Source organism: Ciconia boyciana, chromosome 2 (genome assembly GCF_034638445.1).
Source record: "Ciconia boyciana chromosome 2, ASM3463844v1, whole genome shotgun sequence".
NCBI lineage: Eukaryota > Metazoa > Chordata > Aves > Ciconiiformes > Ciconiidae > Ciconia > Ciconia boyciana.
In genome coordinates, this window is record NC_132935.1 from 150,947,593 (window position 1) to 150,967,116 (window position 19,524).

At 36.7% G+C, this 19,524-nt stretch overlaps 1 protein-coding gene across 2 annotated transcripts in view; it reads right to left on the reverse strand.

The window, feature by feature from the left end:
- ODAD2 (outer dynein arm docking complex subunit 2) overlaps positions 1–19,524 on the reverse strand; it is an 88,394-nt gene that overhangs the window by 59,069 nt on the left and 9,801 nt on the right. The window contains exons 8-9 of one of the 2 annotated variants that reach the window (XM_072851529.1): positions 17,703–17,828; positions 17,351–17,495 (exon numbers count right to left, since the gene is read on the reverse strand). In XM_072851529.1, coding sequence (XP_072707630.1) covers positions 17,351–17,495; positions 17,703–17,828 — 271 coding nt within the window. Of the gene's footprint in view, positions 1–17,350; positions 17,496–17,702; positions 17,841–19,524 lie in introns of both variants that reach the window. The other variant, XM_072851528.1, reaches the window with a different exon arrangement.

Genomic DNA, 19,524 nt, shown 5'->3' on the forward strand with positions numbered 1-19,524 from the left:
ATTTGAACTGTTTTTAAAGTAAAACCACAATAAAATATTTTTCATATGTGCTGAAGCATCAGTTGTACAAAATAAGAAATATTACTGATGGTTTCAACAATTATTTTTTGTTTCTTGAAGTTATCATTACAGTAAGTCTTGCAGTACTTACAGGATAGATTTTAACATGCATGGAAATAGTTACCTCTCCATTAAGTTGACATAAAATCTGCATCATGTTGTTATACCATTTGAAATCTGATATGCTGGATGCAAAACAAACTCTACTGGCAGATCAACAATCAATTTTAAGGCTTGAAATTAAACACAGATTTAGTTTAAAATGTGCTTCTCTTCCTATATGGTTGTATTACATATATAGCCACAAATTAAATGAAAATAAAACAGTATCACTGCTACACTATCAGTAAAACATCTTTTGTGCAATGTATGTGTAATGTCTCTATTATGATACTCGGAGCTCACAAGTGAGAATTACAGAACTATAAAGAATGTATACCAAAGCTTGTCTTTCTTTTGCTTTTATTTTTGAGGTGTTTAAAACATCACTTTTATAATACAATAATGCACAGATTAATCTAGTTAAAACTTTTAATGTATGTATACAAAGGTAGATGTTTTAGACGATGATAAGACTGTATATAAATTTGGTATCTGTGAGTCCAATCTCACCTTCTGTGATGGGACAAAGAAAAGAAAAAGGTCTCTCTGAGTCCTTCCCCATAAAATTTCTCCATTACAGCAGGGCAGGGTGTGGAGCCTGCCTTTATATTCTTTCTACAACTGAAAAGGGCATTTCAGGAATGGTGAAAGCTACAGAGGTGTCATGCAAAGGTTGCTGAATTATCTTTTCATTCTTAAAAATGTTAAGATTTAATGTAAAAAGGAATATTAGCCCAGCTAGTTTGACTGCCTTTATAATACAGGTCATTAAGTTTTCATCCTTTTATTTTTGTGTACCACATAATAACTAGCATTTGACTAAAGCATACTCTGCATCTGTCTGGGGCATGACTTCGGTCTTGATTTAAAGATGTCAAGAAATGGGAATTCTAAAGGCTAATCATCTTCACTGTTAAAATAATGAGCTTGCCTGCCTTCACCACTGTTTTTCAATACATTTTGAAAATTTGGGCACCAGAACAAGACTCACTGCTTCCAAAATGAGTCTTACCAGCGCTGTATAACAAGGCAACCTTACTTCCCTAAGCCTACTCACTGCTCCTGATTACAAAAAAAAACATTCATTGTCTTTGCACAGAAGTACTGAGCAACTGTTCAGTTGCTTGCATTCTAACTTCTAAAGTTTTTAGAGTAACTGTTTCCAGAAGACAGCCCCTCACTGTACAGGCATGTTCTGAATTTTGTGTTCTCATGCACTTAATTTTGCACCTGGGCATCGTGAAGCACATTTGATCTGAATGGAGACACCCTGCCAAGCAATTCAGATCCGCCTTTGAGAGCCTGTCCTGTTATTCCACATACTTCGTCATTTCTGGCTTTCAAGAGTGACTTCATATTCACATCCAGAACTCTGACAAAACTGTTGAACAGTGCTAGTTTTAGTCACCACTGTACTAGAAACATCCTTATTTGGTGATGTTTCTCCAAATATGACTGTACACATCAGTTAGTCCATTCTGAATGCACAGCAAGATGCAAGACATAAACTTTTGGCTGTACCCAGACCCCCTTTTCACTGGCTTGTTTAATGTCCTATCTTTCTCCATTTAAAAATCCTCAGGCCTTCAGAAATTCTTCCTTAGGATCTCATGGAATGCTGGACACTGCTTCTGAAGTATTCAAGTACCTTCTGACACCTTCTGGCAGAAACGTATTCAAATACAGCATGCCTCTCCCCCACCCCACTGCTCAAAGTTCTCAAGTTATGGTGGCTCCTCAACAATAGAAAGTGGTAGAAAATAGCTACCTACTTAGTTGCTGGTTCTAATGTTTGTTAAAATTAGTATTTAAGGTCATCCTAGGGCTTCTTAAGCCACAAGAAAGTTCCAGTGGGGGGAAAAAACCAAAATTAGCTACAGGGACATATTTTAATACTCTTAAGCATTTCACTTTTTTCTCTGTAAGTTTGTTAAATGCATTTTACAGTGAAAAGATCTGGCAAAGATGGCTTCGTGCTTATTTTGCAGCCATTACCTCCTAAAGCAGATGAAATCATCTTGATTCCAAACGTAAGTCAGGGCAGTCTGAAGGCTGGTTGCCCAGGACGTTGCACAGGTACAACAATGTTTTTAAATGGCAGTGTATCAAATAGCAACTAAATAAAAGCTACTAGGAGGTCAGAAATTCATCCATTGTTGTTATGTAAATTCAGGAAACCAGAAGGCATGATGTAATGGGAAAGAAGAAGAGTCATCAGTGCCTTAAAAAAATTACATAAAGAGTACAAAAGCAAAAATCTCATTGAGGGTGAAGAACAGGAAGTGTAAAAAGAGATTAATCAGACAAAATCATGAGCTCTTCAGTTGGCTGAAACTCAGGAAGCATAAAGAGAGTGAGAACAAGATCAAGTAACTAAGAATGATAATAAAAGAGTAACATAAGCATATAAAGACACAAACTAAAATACAACTACCAAGGGACACACAAGTTGAAACCATCATTTTGTTTGATACTTCTGTAATAATCAAGAGGAAGAAAACTGTTAGTCGACAGCAAGCTTTCAACAAATGTAACCAAGAAGGCTAAAAGCATTAGTGGGTCTTTTATATGCATTAGTCTTTACTATGCTCTAGCCAACGTATACTTAATGTCAATGATGACGCAGTAAACACTCTGCTTATGCTAAGGACATAGATAACTTAGATGCTTTCACACTAGCTGAGCTTCTGGAATCCGCACTATGGTACTGAGAGAACTGGCTGATGCCAAAGACATTAGTTTGCAGAACTGCAGAAAAAAATCTGATGTTAACAATGGAACACAATATAGGTATTACCTATCAATACCACAATGTTGTCAGAAGAAATGCAAACTTTACAGAGAGGCTTATAACCAGATTTGTAACCTGTAAGATACAAGAAATCATCCTTCTTCAGTCTGGCACTGATAAAACCACAGTTTAAGTACTACATCCATTCTAGGTATCATACTTCAGAAGAGACACTGACCAACTTGACAAAGACCAGAGAAGGATAGCAAAATATCTCAAAAGTATGAGCTACATGGGAAAACTGAAGGAACTGGAGCTGTTTACTCTAGAGATAAAGAGAATAAGAAGGTGGTTTAAAGAACAGCTACAAAGACAATCATCTGTTCTCCAGGTCCATTGTGGGTAAGACAAGAAATAATGAGGTTAAGTAACATCACAGCTGATTTATGCTAGGTATTAGAAAAATATTTTTAATGGCAAGAATATTTGAATTTTGGAATATACTGCTTACAGCAGTTACGAAATCTCATCACAGGAAAGAAAAGTTAAAGAAATATTTGTCCAAAAGACACACAAAGAATTGATGCTGGTTTGGAGGCAAGCAGATGGAGTAAATAACCTCCTGAATTCTGCTCTAGCCCTATTTTCTATTATTTATTTTTTGTGAACTTTTATGACCATGAAATTTTGTAAATATTAAATGTTTTTGATTAGGTATTTCCTTCTCTTCTTTAAAAAAGATGATTAATCCATAATAGATAAGATCATAGATAGAGATAATAGATAATAAAATATACAGGCTTAAGATTTCAGTATCCCATGTCCCATCCTAATTAAAACCCTTCCTAGTGAATACAAAGCTTTACATTTTGAAACTATGATCTCAGTTCAGTAGGCTAGGAAAGAAAGATACAAAATTTCCTCTAGAGTAATCTCTGGAAAGGGCAAAGACCGTTAAAGCTTTTGCAGATCATCTGCAGCAGGCGGAAACATTAGCTTTTCAGATAGCTGAGACTGTACAGGAGCTGTACAGACCTATGGAACATGTAACCTGGCACAGTCCACTTTATGGCATGCATTATCCTGTTCCTTTTGCTCGAACCCTCTGACATCATAAGTGTCATAATTATATCACTTTGACTGATCTTCCTAGAGCAGAGACCTGTATCAGAGTATAGAATTGTCACAACTGACACTAGAGAAAGGACGGTTTTATGAGAAAGGCACCGTACCTGGGCTCAGGATACCAGTGGTCCTTGAGTCCTTTGACAAAATTCCTGCCTGCTACTGGCCAGATGCCTTTTCCCAGTACCTTTCTTCCCCACTTTCAACTGAAACCTAAAGGCGTTATTGGAGTACAAGTAATAAAAGTACTAACAAGACTATAATGAAGATGATTCCAAATGTGTTGCCCAAGTTGTAGTAAAATGCACATACATGCATGGAAAAATATAAACATTACAATAAAGTTATAGTGCATTTCAGTTTCCTGACAGAAAGCAAGATTAAATAAAATGAAAATTATACAGCTTTTGGCTCACAGACATATCTATAAATATGGTACCTATTTGGAGATTTTATTAATTTATTTAATTTGGATTTGGATTTAGAGTGAGTATGACTGAATGCAACCAGAAAATGAAATATTGTTTTACTTTGCATGGCAACGTCAAGGATTTTTTTTTTCTGTTTAGACGTATGGCTGAAATTTATTTTGTCATAGTAAAAGTTCATTTTATTTACTGTATTAAGCAAGTCCTGGATAGATACTTTAATGTGCATGTCTGTGATAGTATGCCTATGACTGAATAACAGGAAAGAAAATTGCTGTTTGTGGGCAGTTTTGTCATTCTTATGTATAATAATACCCTACTTTTGATTATGAGTATATATAATCTGAATGGCAATTACAATATACTTGAAAAAATTAAGACCAAACATACCAAGTCAATATATTTTTAGAAAATACTGAACAAACAAAATAGTTTAATGTGATATCCAAAAGAAAGTAGGTCAAATTATAGAAACCTTTATTGTTATACCAGAAATTATTTAATTAAAATTCATTAATGGAATGAAAAAACTCCTAGAACAAAAACCTTGTTTAAGTGGAATCCCAGCCCAAAATATTATTAAAATATTGCCATTTTTGTAAAACGAGAAAGCTGAAATAAGTAGTAAAGTATAAAACAGAATTCTTCATTTACACCTTTGTGACTTTTTGATTTTCTGTTGAACTTGACTTTCTCAAATCACAGATTATTTTGTCATTTTCTGCTGGAAAATACTTCAAAATTTAAATAAATTTTGATAAAGCTTAGTGAAAGACTGAGTATTGCAGTATAATATGTATAATATGCTTTAGCAGGGCAATTTTTCTATGCTAGTGAATCTCAAACACTCAGTTTTGTTTTGGTTTAAATACTAGTTCCAATTTTTCATTTTAGTCTATAAAACATACAAGCTGCAACTTGTTAAGAGATGAGTTATGGACAAGTATAACTGAGTTATGGAATAATTCCCTACTCCATTTCCTGAATCTTCTGCTGTTCTTTGGCTACAGCCTGGCAGTAGGTAAACCATACAGATTAATATAACTAAAGCCAGTGGAAAATCACAGGCATCACAAAATCACAAAATCACAAAATCCAAAACGTTCACACTGGACTAAAACCATGCACAGAAGTTGCACAGTTTTAATTGCAGATTAATACCTTGACCCTGACCTTTCAGAGTGGCAGAAGTGACATATATGTTAGGACCTAGACATAGTGAGTTTAAATCGTCACCGTGTTTTATGAAATCGAAAAGAAATGAGTTTCCAAACAAAAGAATAAGTCTATTATTTTCTCAGTGAACCAGAAAGTTTTGTTAGGCAACTGTTGATTCCCTCTTGAAAACTCTCCCAAGACATGCATCCATTCCGTTAGCTTTCCTTTTCTGATTCATAGTAACTGGACTCTACTATAGAGGAGGTAAGAGTCAATGTAGTTCATGCGTAAACATACGAACTTTTACTTCATTGGACTAGGAATAGTAGAATGTTTTTCCCAGTAACTTCTCAAACCTCAGACTTGGAGAGAAGTGAAATGCTGACCCAAAAACCACAGAAAACCTGGCCAAGGTTATATATAATAGCTTAACAGTGCAAGTTTATCTTCTTCTCATTTGTGAAATTTACAGTTTAGGAGTGTATTTGTTCCCCAGTTGCATCTGGACAATTTTGTAAAGACAACGGACCACACTCTTTTCAATCCTAGATAAATCTGGGGAGAAAAATAAAAAGATTGTAATGTGGACAGCAAACTCACAATCCCATTGTGATTTCTAGATCAGATCACTGCAACAGATGTTAATTTGGGATTTAATGTAATTGATCCATCAGAAACTAATGTTACTGCAAAATGTCACCATTCAAGAGAATGTGTGAGCACTGAGGTCATTCTGAATTTTAGCTCTGGCTTAGGTTTTAGTTACCACAGGCCACCTGTAGTACCTTTGGTAGCTGTACCAGAGTTCAGACTTCGGCTCGTCTGGCAAAGTGGCTTGAGGTAATTGTATTTACACAGTAAGTCTTAGATTGCCTCCAACTCACACCATAGTCTCCCAATGACGCTCCAGCATGAATGAACTCAGCTTCAGCAACCATCCTAGACATCCTCTGCCCACCATGACAATTTGCATATGCACTTTTAGCATATGCAAATTGCTTCATTTAATGCACAAACCATGATCTTCCACCATTCTTTGTAAGAGAAGCCACTCACCTTGGTACCATCTTATCTCTCCAGCAGTATGCTGCCTTCAGCTGCCATTATCACCAACACAGATGGAGTCCCTGAACAGGTGATGTACCTCAGCATCCTGGATGATAGGACCACGTTTTTGAAAGTGACAGGCCACACATTTCTTCAGCCCCAACTGAAGAAAGATTGCTTGCTTGTTTGTTTGGATCATGACATACTGAATCTCGGTCACTGTCCTGCCCTTTCCTCACTTTCAGAAGAGGTCGCTCTGGAGAACAGAGACTTACACACTTGGTAAGTCATACACAATAGGAGAGTTGTTCCATTCAATGCTCTCTGGTATTGAAATGCAAAGCTTTCTGCATGCCTACATCTGTGGCCAAAAGGTCAGACAACTCCCTCTAGAAATGGCCACACAAACTTCTACCATCAAGTAATGAACCGTTTTGGCGTGGGAACTCCATTGCCACAGTAACTGTAATAGTAATGTGCAACGTCATCATACCTATATGATGAGCCTGCCTGATGAGCATTAGAAACATGGCCAATACCACTCACAGTTTAACAAAATATCTTCAGTTGTGAGGTTAAAGAAGATACTCATATTCCATCTTGCTGCCTGCTCTAAAGGGATAGTAACTATGTATATACAAAGACTAGCTTCTTTGTAATAACCCAGAGCCTGGAGGATCATCATGGACACTAAGATAGGACACAATGACTGTGTGCACCACACCCAAGTCTTCAGCATTTCTGTCTTTTTCACGCATAGAGGACATCAGTGCTGGTAGGATACCTATATTGTTGGTAGGCCTCAATACCCTATACTGCCATGAGTCTATAGTGCACATACAAACAATACAATGCCTTCAGCTCTTGCAGGCTGACTAGAGAGTTATGTTCAGACTCTTCATCCTGAGATGACTGATTTTATACAGGTATCTGGATACTCTGTGTCCTGAACAAGGCTGGCTGCAGACTTGAAAAACTCTGCAAGGCCAGCAAAGAGCCCTTTTATCAAGTTTAAGGGAATCAGACCATGGCATTCAGGACTAACTTTATTCAATCTAAAACTGCTGCAGTCCTAATAGTGTCCTGTTGCAAGTGGGCTATGTCCTTAAATTTAAATATTTCAGCCCAGTCACCTGCAAACATTTTTTTATATAGGCTTCCACCTGATGTTAGTCTTTATCCACTTTCTTTCCTCTCCTTATGCCTTCAGTCTCTGGCTGAAGTCATATGTGATGCTACATGAATCACAAGCCCTTGAGACAAACTTATCCTACAGTAATCCTTCAATGGCCTTCAAAATGTCCCTTTGACATGAGCAGTGAACATTTAGGGCTCATGGTGTCCTTGAGCGATGCTTCTCTCCCAATTCCCTCCCATCCCATAAATATGCCCTTTATGCTGCCTATGCAATCTCCCTCCTAAAAGATACAAACTAGCTAAAAGATACCAACTGACAAAAAATGTTCTTTCAGGAAAACTTCTAAATATGGATAAATTTGTTTTGCAAGAAAAACAAGCAAACAAGCTCTCAGACGTATTATGTGCCAGTACAGATAGGTGAGAACAGCTAGTTGGGCTAATATAGACCAAAGTAACTCAGAAGGCCAAGATATAAACTTAAAAGTGATTCTTGGGTAAAGAGAACAAAAATGCTGTTTCTCATAGAACAGTAAGTGAGTAACTTAGATTCATATGATTCCTTAAAGAAAGGACATATGTATGTTTTAGTGACCAGAAGGCAGATAAGGTCCTTTGCATCTGTGTAGAAATTATTGGATTTTTTACTTTGCTTTTCTGATTGCTCAGACAACATCAATCTCAGTCAGATGTCACAAAATCTCCACATGTTGCTGTTTTTTTGGACAGCTAATTCTTACAAATTCCTTCCAGGTGGTTATTTACTCCTGCTTTTCTCCAGAATCCAGACAGCCTCTCTCTTTGTTCACCAACATAGTGTCAGAAGAACCGTCCTAAAAATGTGAGGATACTTTGCAGCCCACTCCCTGAAGTGACAAAGTGTCATTGCCCAAACATAGTGCAGCACATGCTGATAAGAAGCTAAAGAGCTGTGCAAAGCCAGTAGGTCTGGCCCGCTGAAACCCTTCTGAAGAACTAGAAGCAAGACAAACCTATAGGATGGTGATCACGTCTATTGTCTATGTAAACAAAGATCAAGCACAGTCACCAAGCTGCCTAGGCCAAAGTTAGAGCACAGGTATCTAGCAGATGCCCATCAATTAATTCTTCCATTAACTGAGGACTGCCAATTAGTTTCTAAGGCTGTTACAAAAGGATGATTTTTACAAAGTACTCCAAGGAAAGAAGGCCAGAAAGCATGCAAACCCCTATTTCCAAATACATAAAGAATCTGGAATAAGAGTAGTCCTTCAAAAGACTACTTCACCTTATACTCACTGATGATTTCAAATGCACAAGACTGAGGGGATGGGAATCAGCTGTCTAAATGCACTCATCTACAGCCATCCTACGTTCCTGATAATTAAGATCGAGTCATCTATAGACATCCTACGTTCCTGTTAATTGAGATCAAGTCAACAATGAAGTTGAAAACGTGATTCATCTCACTCTGAATTAGATGCTTAAAATATCAGGTGACTCACATCCTAAAAGTGCCTATTTTTTCCACTGATCGTAAAGGTAGCCTTGAATGCCCAGCTCAGCTACAAACACCTACTCTCTTCACCTTTAGAGCTAGGTGAGATGAGTCTGAATCTAGGTATTGCCTTTTATGTCTTGGCACTAGAACATGGCTACAGCACCCTCCCTGCCTTTGGCCACTTCATCTGAGGAAAAGAAAGTATATATATTTTTAAAAGAACATGCAGAAATTAGCAGGAAATGAGGATTGCATGACAAAAAGAAAAGGGTCTAGAATTAAATTTAAAAAAAACCCCAAACTACACAAACAGCACTACTTTATTTGAATTTAACATTGATTATGTTAATTTAACATAACTTGTAAATCCTGACTGCAGGCTTGGAGATGTGACATATGCTGCCCATAATACAGATGTACTACTGACCTTGTGTGACAGTGTCACACCTGCCTAAGCAGTTTTGATTTTGCCTAGCACTTGGCTCACAGAGAGAATAAAAGCCTTAATGTTATTACAGCTATTTTATTTTTATGGATCGAACTCATTTGGGAAACCAGTGGAAGTGAATCTGTGGAGAAAATTTAATGACGTTGAACTAGGAAGGACCTGTGCCTGTATAGACTACTGGAGAGCTACCATGCTGCTGAAGTTTCATAAGCACTGAGCAGACAGAAAAGACAGTGTGATTTGAAACCAGCCAAAAAAGATTTTGCAAGAAAAACAAAATTATACCAATAGTTTATGAAAAACTAAAAGAAAATGTTCTCTGGAGAAATAAAACAAAAGCTGAGCTTAGTGAGAGCATAGGAAAAACAACTATAGATGAAGATATGGCTGAAGCACAGGCATGCTTCTGAAATAACTGTGTGTATGGTAAGCTGTGATTAAATTGCGCCTAGATCCAATGTGGAACACTTAAAACCAATGAAGAATGCTGTTCTCACGTCTTAAAACTCTTGGTAGCTTTCAGACACAATCATGTTCTAATTCTTTAGGAAAGCCAACAATTTGATTATCTACTTCATGATTATAAAGCTGTAAGTCAGACTGAGACAGCTGTGGCAATTTACAATTATTTTAGAGGTACAGTAGTTACGGTGTCAAAACCATAGCTCATTAATTTAATTACCTGCTTTTACAATAGCATACAATCCTACAGAAAGAGTAGAATCAAACATCAATTATTTTACATTCTTTTCTCAGCCCTTAATTTTTGACATGCCATCTCTTCTTTCTCATTTTTTGTTGAATTCTGCTTTTTTTGCTTTTTTTTTCTTTATTTCTATCTTGTCTTTCATCTAATCAGCTATGAAACTCTTAGGAATGGGTGACCCTCAGAATATTAATTAAACCTCCACTACACAGAAATTCATCAGAGTTGGTGTTAATGGTCAAAAATCAACTGGCTGTTACAGATTTTATATGTCTCTTGTGATGAGGAATGATTGTTTGTACATTATTTTGAGGAGAGAGCTATGCAAGTGCTTTAGAGTTGCCAATTATAATAATAATTTGAGAGTTCACCATTTGCCAATATTTCCTACCCAGTAAATTTATCATAAAGAGATTTCTTTTTCATGATCAGCACTGGCTAGGTTGTTAAAAAATGCATATCTTAACTACAAAATGCAGTTTTCCCATATTTTTATCCCCATTTTTTTCACTAATCACATTCTTTACTGAAATTTAAAAAAAAATCTTGGCTAATACGGGAAGATGGGAACAAGAGATGTTCATGAACAGTGGAGAAGAGAGTGATATGAAGAGATTACTTGCCAAGGCTGACAGGTTAGCCAAACATGTGCCCAGAAACACTAGCAGGTGGCACATGATTATGTCTCATACATTTGGTACTTTCTGAAAAATAACAGTCTACCACTTAGCCAAACTACAGCAAAATTTATTTTTCATCTCGATCTTTCAGTTCAGTTGAATAAGCTCCTTCATATTACCCCACCATATACGTTCATAAGGGAAGAGAAAAGATTTATTGTTAGACACTCTACTAATAAGGTTAGCTAAATTATCTGCAAAGTTGGTCAGTCCTGAAAACACAGTGGCAAAATTATTTTATGTATGAAAATATTTTATATGCACTTACATATGCTTATTTTGTATTTAATAGCTAAAATATAATCTCATGCAAGTCTTGCTAATGTGATACTATAAAGAAAAACAGTTAACTCTTATCCACAGATTGTGGAAAAAATAATATAATGTGCAATATATTTCCTACACAGATTAGATATTTTTGCCCCTGCTATTAGATTCTAATATTTGTCTCTATTCCACATCTAGGACCAGATTTCAAGATTACAGATAAATTTCTTTGATAATTTTGCACACCAAATAATTTCTGAGTTTGTTACATATCTGACCAAATTCGTAACTTCTATGTTAATCATCTAAGTATCCAATTATAGTTGTAAAGTTCTACCCACCAGTAACTCTTCCTGGGAAAATGGAAGCAGAGTCAAGAAACAGAGAGTTAGTTCCTCAGAATTTGTATTTGCAGTTCTCTGTGCAGTTTGTTGTTCAGGGATATCCGTAAACACCAGAGATTTTAGACTTTTTCTATGACTACCACAGAACTTTTGAGCAGTATTACAATGTGTGAAATAAGTAAACAAACAATTGGTACTTAAGTGGGTACACTGTAACACTAATACTATTTTTTCTTGTCTTACAAAACTTAAAATTACTTTTTGTGTAGTTTCACTTTAAATGAATTAGTATTAAAAGACCCATTTTATTCCTTAGGCTAATATGTTCATGTGTCTTTTGAGGTTCTGCATTTTAGAATAAAACAGAATTAACTTCTCTGCTAATCCCAAAACACAATTGTGTTGTGGCTTAATTTCTTAATCCATGCATAGTTTATGAAGTTGATTTAAATTTTTATAATGAGTACTAGTGTAATCTTAGTAATTTGGAACATTTCCGATACCATTATAACTTAAGAAAGCTATACTTTTCCATCATGCAGTTAAAAAATACTGTGTCTATCCTCTATTTCATACAAATTTTGAGAAAAATCTACAAGCCACATCAATGTCTTCACAAGTGCCATAAATTTATAATTGGTTCATATAAAAGAGTTGCTGTATACACCACCTGTTAAACCACAGGAGGGTTGAGACTGCTACACAATTTTCATTTGCACAAGAAAGTAATAATTTATTTTGAAAGGCTGGATGTTTTCTATCGCAAAATTTTATGAAGATATCTGTTTTTAAGATATCTAAAACCTTAGACCTCAGATATGACAAGTCTTATCTTAGAGAGAAACTGTGACTGACTTTATACTAATGCATAGTAGGGAAGTGTGCAAGCAATTGTTGACTGCCTCCTCCTTCCCCTCCAAATATAGAAATGTCACACTGCACACCTTGCATACAGAGTGCAAAAGAACTACACACACACGCGCAACTGCCATATAAGATTTGGTCCTCAAATCTTCTGCAACAGGCTCCCTGTTTCTGTAATAGTTTTGGACCTTCCTTGTCCACATTCCTACCTTTCATGCATACATGGATTTCCTGCACCTTGGATTGCCCCGAGCCCCTAAATTCCAACCTCCAGATGTCTCCCTGTCTTTTCCTGGGGAATAAAACTATCCCATACTGTTTATTAACAATACCTACATGAACCTCTTATTTCAGATCCTGCATCTTAGCTCCTGCCAGAGCCTCCCTGCATCTTTTCACTGTCTGTTTGACTTTCTGCATTTCTAACCTGTACCCTTCTTCCCCAAAAATGCTAGTGCCCTCCATGTTCAAAGAGCTCAGCTGGTGATCCACTATCCTTCCTACAAGCCAACACACAGCTGCATTTCCCTAACTGATAAATTTGAGCTTTCTGAGAAGAGGAAATAAATTCTGCCTGCGGTGCAGCAGCCACACTACATCCTCCTTGCTCAGCTCTGCTCGCACTGCAAAGGGGAAGCAGAAGTGATGGGCAGTAGGTCTTACCCAGCCAATACTCACTGCAACACATGCACTGTAAGAACTAGACCCATAGCTTTGATCTCTTAAGACTTTAATTTGCTTGACCCGATTGCCTAGAAATAAGTGAGGACTTTTAGAGGGAGCTGGAGAAAAAGAAAAGGGAAGAGGCAAAAACCAGAAGGAATATTCCTGTACATTCCTGCCTCCCTGGTCTGTTTGCCATCTTTACGTAATGTAAGCCCAATACAGAGGGGCCTCCTGCCAGCTACAGAAATGTTGCTTGAATGCAACAGTCTTCCAAAGGTCCTGCCAAAATGAAGCTGTGGAGCAGACCTGAATATACCCAGTGTATCCCGCAGTTCTTTCAACCTTTTCCTTGTCCAGTCAATGAGATTTCATTGAGTCATGTGACAGATGTCCTCCCTTCCCAGCCATCTACTGCAATGCAGCACCAGCACACAGGGGCACCTGGGAGCTGGTGTTCAAGGCCATACTTGGGGCACATCCTCCCTAGCTCCTGTGCAGCACCATAGCCTTCCTCCAGCTCCTGGACCTGGCACAAGATGCAAACAGCTGGGGAGAGATAGCAGGTTTGTCCACCTATGATTCCAAAGCAGAAAAGAAACACAATGCTGTTCTGGGAATGAGGTCATTTGAACTGGAGTAATTCAAAACAGAAATGAAATTAGTGGATATTTTACATGAGGTATGAGACTTGACTGGTTTCACTAGTGTACCCCTGAAATACAGACAAAAGTAGAATGACTTTCCAGGTAAGAAACTGAAGGAAGAATTCTGTAACTGACATGGTCCTGCAGAACTCTATCCAGAGCTCACCCTGGCATAGGTATACATATAAATCACACCCTTACAGGGAGCCAAAACCGAGCAGCACAAGGGTTTAAGGGGTTAAAGACTTATTCTGGAGATTGGAGTTATTCCTGGCACAGTCACCAGCCCCAATTCACCTCTCAGCATCTCAGTTTTATCTTAAAACTGGCAACAATCATGCTCAGCAGCAGGCAGCACAAAGCACTGTGCCCAGCTATCACCTTTTTTCATTCTCTTTTTTTTTTTCAGTGAACAGCCCCAGCTCTGCCACAAAGAAGATTATGCATTTCTACCTAATGTTCCCCATTTCTAGTAAAAAGGTAATTGTAAAATGTGACCCCTTCACACTATTCCTAAAATTTTTCACATGTAAAATGTAGTCCTTCCCCTAGAAATCCAATACTTCAGAAGCACTACTTTAATAAATAATGTGAAGCAGACTCTCCTGAGTGACTCTCACTGTTACAAACATCAACAGAGTGCTTCATTCCAATTTTATCTATCTACTCTAGCCCCAAAAGATGCCTAACACAATGCCATCACCAAGCTCACTGATCTATCTTCGCTGCCCGTTCTTACGTTGATGGGGAGACATGGCAAGAACACACATGCTCTATCTTCTGTTTCACAGCCCTGGGAAGCTTGAAGGTAGGACAAGGAGCCAGACCACAGAAGCAGCTGCTTCCCAGTGGAGCAATTCCAACATGGCTGCTCTTTCCCAGAAAGGAGGGGGAATGGAGAAGGGCAAAAAGTCAGAAGGGAATTTCCCCTGCACTGGAATTTTCTCTCCATGAAGAGTTATACAAATACATAGTCTACAGGCACAATTCACAGGATCTGGCAAGTTTGCTTTACACAGGAAGCAACCATCTTTTCAAGTTTTAATGACAATCTAACATTGGTATAAAAACTAGGTATCTTTCAGGTTTTATGGAAGTTTTGTGTTTGCAAATTGATCTTTTATAAGTCTTGCTGAACTGTGATTCACATTTACTTTAGCAGACAATCAAAAAATGGTTGCACCTACAAATTATTATATTTTCTAACTTGGTATCTCAAACATACATTATTTAAGGCATTTTATTAAATTTTTAAGATGTTCAAACAATGTATACAACCTTTGAAGACACACAACCACTCTGAAATGTGTGCTTCTATATAAATATGCTTGTAGATACTTAAATATTGCAGTCATACATTTATTTTCTCTTATGTTGCATGTGTCATGAACACTTGCCTACATGAACAACAAGAATGCCAAAAAATCTCCTAAGTCTGGCCAGAAGTGCAGTATTTATACTTGAATTAAAATGAATTCCATGTGCAAGCTAAAGTAGCACTCCATCAATAAAAATTTCAACCACTGTCTGTGGTATGGCACTGAGGCATCTCTTTTCAGCTTTATCTGACACTAGGGATTTCTTGCTTTACGTAGCTAAGAATCAACAGAGAACTATTTTAAATATATCTTCAAGTACTTTGTTCAATTTATATCTAGTTTAAAGCACTATTGGAAGACTTGGGTGTGCATGAATACATAAACAAGTATACATTTGAATTTTCATAACAAAACTTCTTCATGTGATGGAATTTTGTATTATAAACACTTCTTAACAGGTACTCACAATTTGATAAAAAATGCTCCCCTTTCTTTTTCCAGTTCTAAGCCATTAAATAATTTTGCTTGTTGACAGCTGGAACAAAATATACTCATTTCTAAAACAGAGGAGCATTAAAAATATATTTTCCTATTTGCCATTCTCACTCTTCATTCAGAATGGTTCCATGCTAGTGTAGATATGTTTCAGTATTCAATCAAGTCCAATACTAAAATCTAAACATGACTACATGAAGGATCTAGAGAGGAAAGGGAGTTTGAGAATTATGTAATAAGGAGGGAAGAGCCTTGTCAGTAAAGAGGGTGGTCCATAGAAGGATCAATGAAAAGATTTCTGGGAGTTTGTCAACAGTAATAAATTTCTAGTATCCTCTCCAGGAGGACCTTGGGTCTTTGCTAAAAAGTAGCATGATTATTTCTCTGAGTTCTCAGAAAAGTACAAAGAGGTCGTCCATAAGACAGACAGAAGCAAGCTATTAGTAGATTGAAAGATTTGAAAACAACATCTTGAACTGTAATTATATGCAAACAGAAACAATCATATCATGCAAAATGTATATATAGTGTGTTTAGCATTAATGGATAGCTGAGCAAGTTACAAGCTGAATGTTACACCAGATTACACTTGCAAAGGGTTATTTTAGCATAGCCAAAATGACAAGAATATAGAAGTCCAACTAGAAAATATAAGGCAAAGAAAATTGTAGAGACACTTGTATTATCCATGCTTTTCTGTGTGCCTGGCTACAATCACAATAGGTCCCACATTCACGAACTGAGAACAAGCAGTGCGAGTGCACTGAAAACTGTTTAAAAGACTAAGTTACTCTTCTACAATGGTTAAAGGACTGGAAGGAGCCAAAGCTTTGCTTATTCCTCACAAGTATTTCTGCTGTACCAAATGCCAGCACCATCATTTTATCAGTCGGATGTGTATATTCTGTAGCTGTACTCAAAAAAACAAATAAACCAGCGCTTTTATTAGTAACTTACAGTACATAAATTCCAGTACAAACTTGTAAAGGAATTTCTCCTGAGGGAAAAACATAATTAGTTTTAGTTTCCCAGAATAGTAGAGGGTTGTTGGTTTTTTTACATGTTTCAGACATACACAGAATTCTAAACATCTATATTTATAGGTTCCAAAAGATTTTCAACAAGTCTGTGTAAAAAAACGGGGTTTTTTGTTTTAAAGGATGCCTGTTTATCATACATTTTCTTGTCCACTAACAGCATCTATCCAGACACAAGACCACGTTAGAATTACTTCAGTCATGCATTAATCATACTTGATGAAAGACTTTAGGCAAGTATTCAGTTTTAATAAAAACTCTTGAAAGTTACTATCCACATAAAGAAATATCTTGGAAAGTTTCACCCAAAAAGCAAAGCAGAAACCCAATAATTAATAAAGAAATTATACCATCTTAAGTTTTAAATAACACTGAACAGATGGTTTAATCTAAGGGTCTATATAAGCCAAAAATAGCAGATAAAAAAAATGCAGGAGAAAGGGGTGTGTGATAGGAAAGTCCACAGTTCCAGGATTTGAATATACTATATAGTAAGGCTATTCTAAAATATATGGAAGATAGAAAATACGAGGAGCTGGTCTGGTGTCCTCAGATGTAGAAGGTAAAGAGTAGCTTTTTTTAAAATAAAATTTATTAACACTTCTTATTTACCTTTAAATATTTTGCAAGTTTCTGAATTCCCCAGTATTCTGATGGCAAATCGGTGTTTCCTTCCTGATGACGTATGGGCTGTTCTTCATCTTCCTCAGTCTCTGAGGAACTTTCACTAATGTCTTCAAACTTGCCTGATGCTTTACTAAATATAAACACACAGCATCACCCATTTTAAGCAGCTATAAACTAACAGGAACAAGTACATTTTAAACAGGTATGATGACACTGCCTAGTAACAGAATTCGAAAAATATAATTGACATTGCCAAATAGTAAATATGGTGATAATTACTGTAGATACAGAAAATAAAAATTAAAAAATTGAAGGAAGAAAAATAAGTAACCCATACCATTTTGAAGCTGGTTGTATTTTAACAGATTCAGAAGAAATGCCACTGGCTTTCTTTTTGATTTTCAGAGACACAGCACTACTTCTCCCTTCTTCTTCAGTATCTTTTTTTGCAGCCTTGTCACTAAAATATTTGTTTTTATTTAAAAAAAAATATATATATATATATACATAGAACCAAAAAGCTATGGTTGAACACGTATTATGTCAGTACATATGAGGTTATGAACCTACACAGTAGAGTTAAACAGAAAGTATGCTGTGTCTTAAGTGAGTAATTTTGCTTTAATAAAATAGTGTGATATTAGAAAAATTATATTATATTATGCTGACCTGTATGTGATACAAAAACAAAGAATGAGTATATGCAGACAGACCACAGGTCCATTTATCCTAGGATACAATCTCCAACCATGACCAATAGCAGCTATCTAGGTAACAGCAGAAGAACAATGGAAGAACATGGAAATTATTTTTTCCAGAATATTCTTCAGCAAACTCTGATTCAGGGAGCTCCTGATCATCCTTGTGTTAGCAGTTTTGGATGGACTTTTCTTCCCTGAATGTGTCTGCTTGCTTTTTGAACTCACATAAACAAATGACCTCTACCATCCTGTGGCAAAGAATTTTAGAGGTTAGCCATGTGTTGCATGAAGAAGTCTCTCCCTTTGTTCTGAACTGGTCTCACTGGCTCATTTTCATTTGATGCCCTGTATTCTTGTATTAGAACGGACAGTGACTATCTGTTCCCTATTTACCATCTCCCGTCATGTTTTTTTGTATCTGTCTTATTGTCTCCCAGTCATCTTTTTTCCAGGCAGAATAGCCCTGGTCTGCCTAGTTCTTCCACACACTGAGTTGTTCCATAGCTTTGATCATGCTGAATACAATATATCCTGCTCCCCTCATATTCCAAGAAGACTCCTAGGCCTAGCTGGGCACAATCTCTGGTGCTTTTTTGTCCCTAATTTACAATGTTGTGAAAACAAAATGTCCTTTTGAGCCTGGGCTGGTCATACTATCACAGTCACAACAATAAAAGAGAATACTACCAATGATTACAGCCAATTTCATTACATCTAGACTCTAACAATGACTGTGGAAAAAGATAAGCTCTTGCCTCTGGAAAACCACATTTTTTTAACTGATGACTGTAGGTCACATTCAAAATCTCTTAAAATGTTTCTTGTAACATGTCAAATTGGCAGACTTGAGAAGACACTGACTTTTTTTTTGTAGGATAGCCATCAAAGCCTTTCCTTCAGATATTCTTCTTCCCCCATTAACACAAAATCAGGAAACATGAAATCAGAACGGAGTTCTGTTTTCAATATCTGTTCCAACAATATCCAATATATGTATACACTATTTTTGGGTGTCCAAACTTTGAGATAATCTCATTAGTGAAGACTGTTGCTAAGCAGAGCTAGAAAAGCAGCTCATATAATATGAAATCATTACAAATTGGTAGTATAAGTAAGAGTCATCGTGATTTTCCATCCTGGATCTCTTTTGCCTCCCTCAGAAAGTGTGGTTTAGATCGTCTACTCTGTCTTGCTTTAAAGGAAATTTTACACCAAAAATGTGATAATATCACAGTCCTGGAGGACCAGTACTGCAGATGGTTGCAAGATATTTCTCTGCAGATGGTTGCAAGATATTTCTCTGCCTTGCTGTGGAAATGACATAACATCATCAAAGTTGTTGCATGACAGAAGAAAACTGAGAAATCTCTTTGGTAGTCTGTACTCTCTTCTTAGAAATTAACATGTAGTAAATTTTGTTTTATTGCTCCTAACTTAAGATAATAATGCAAGCCTATA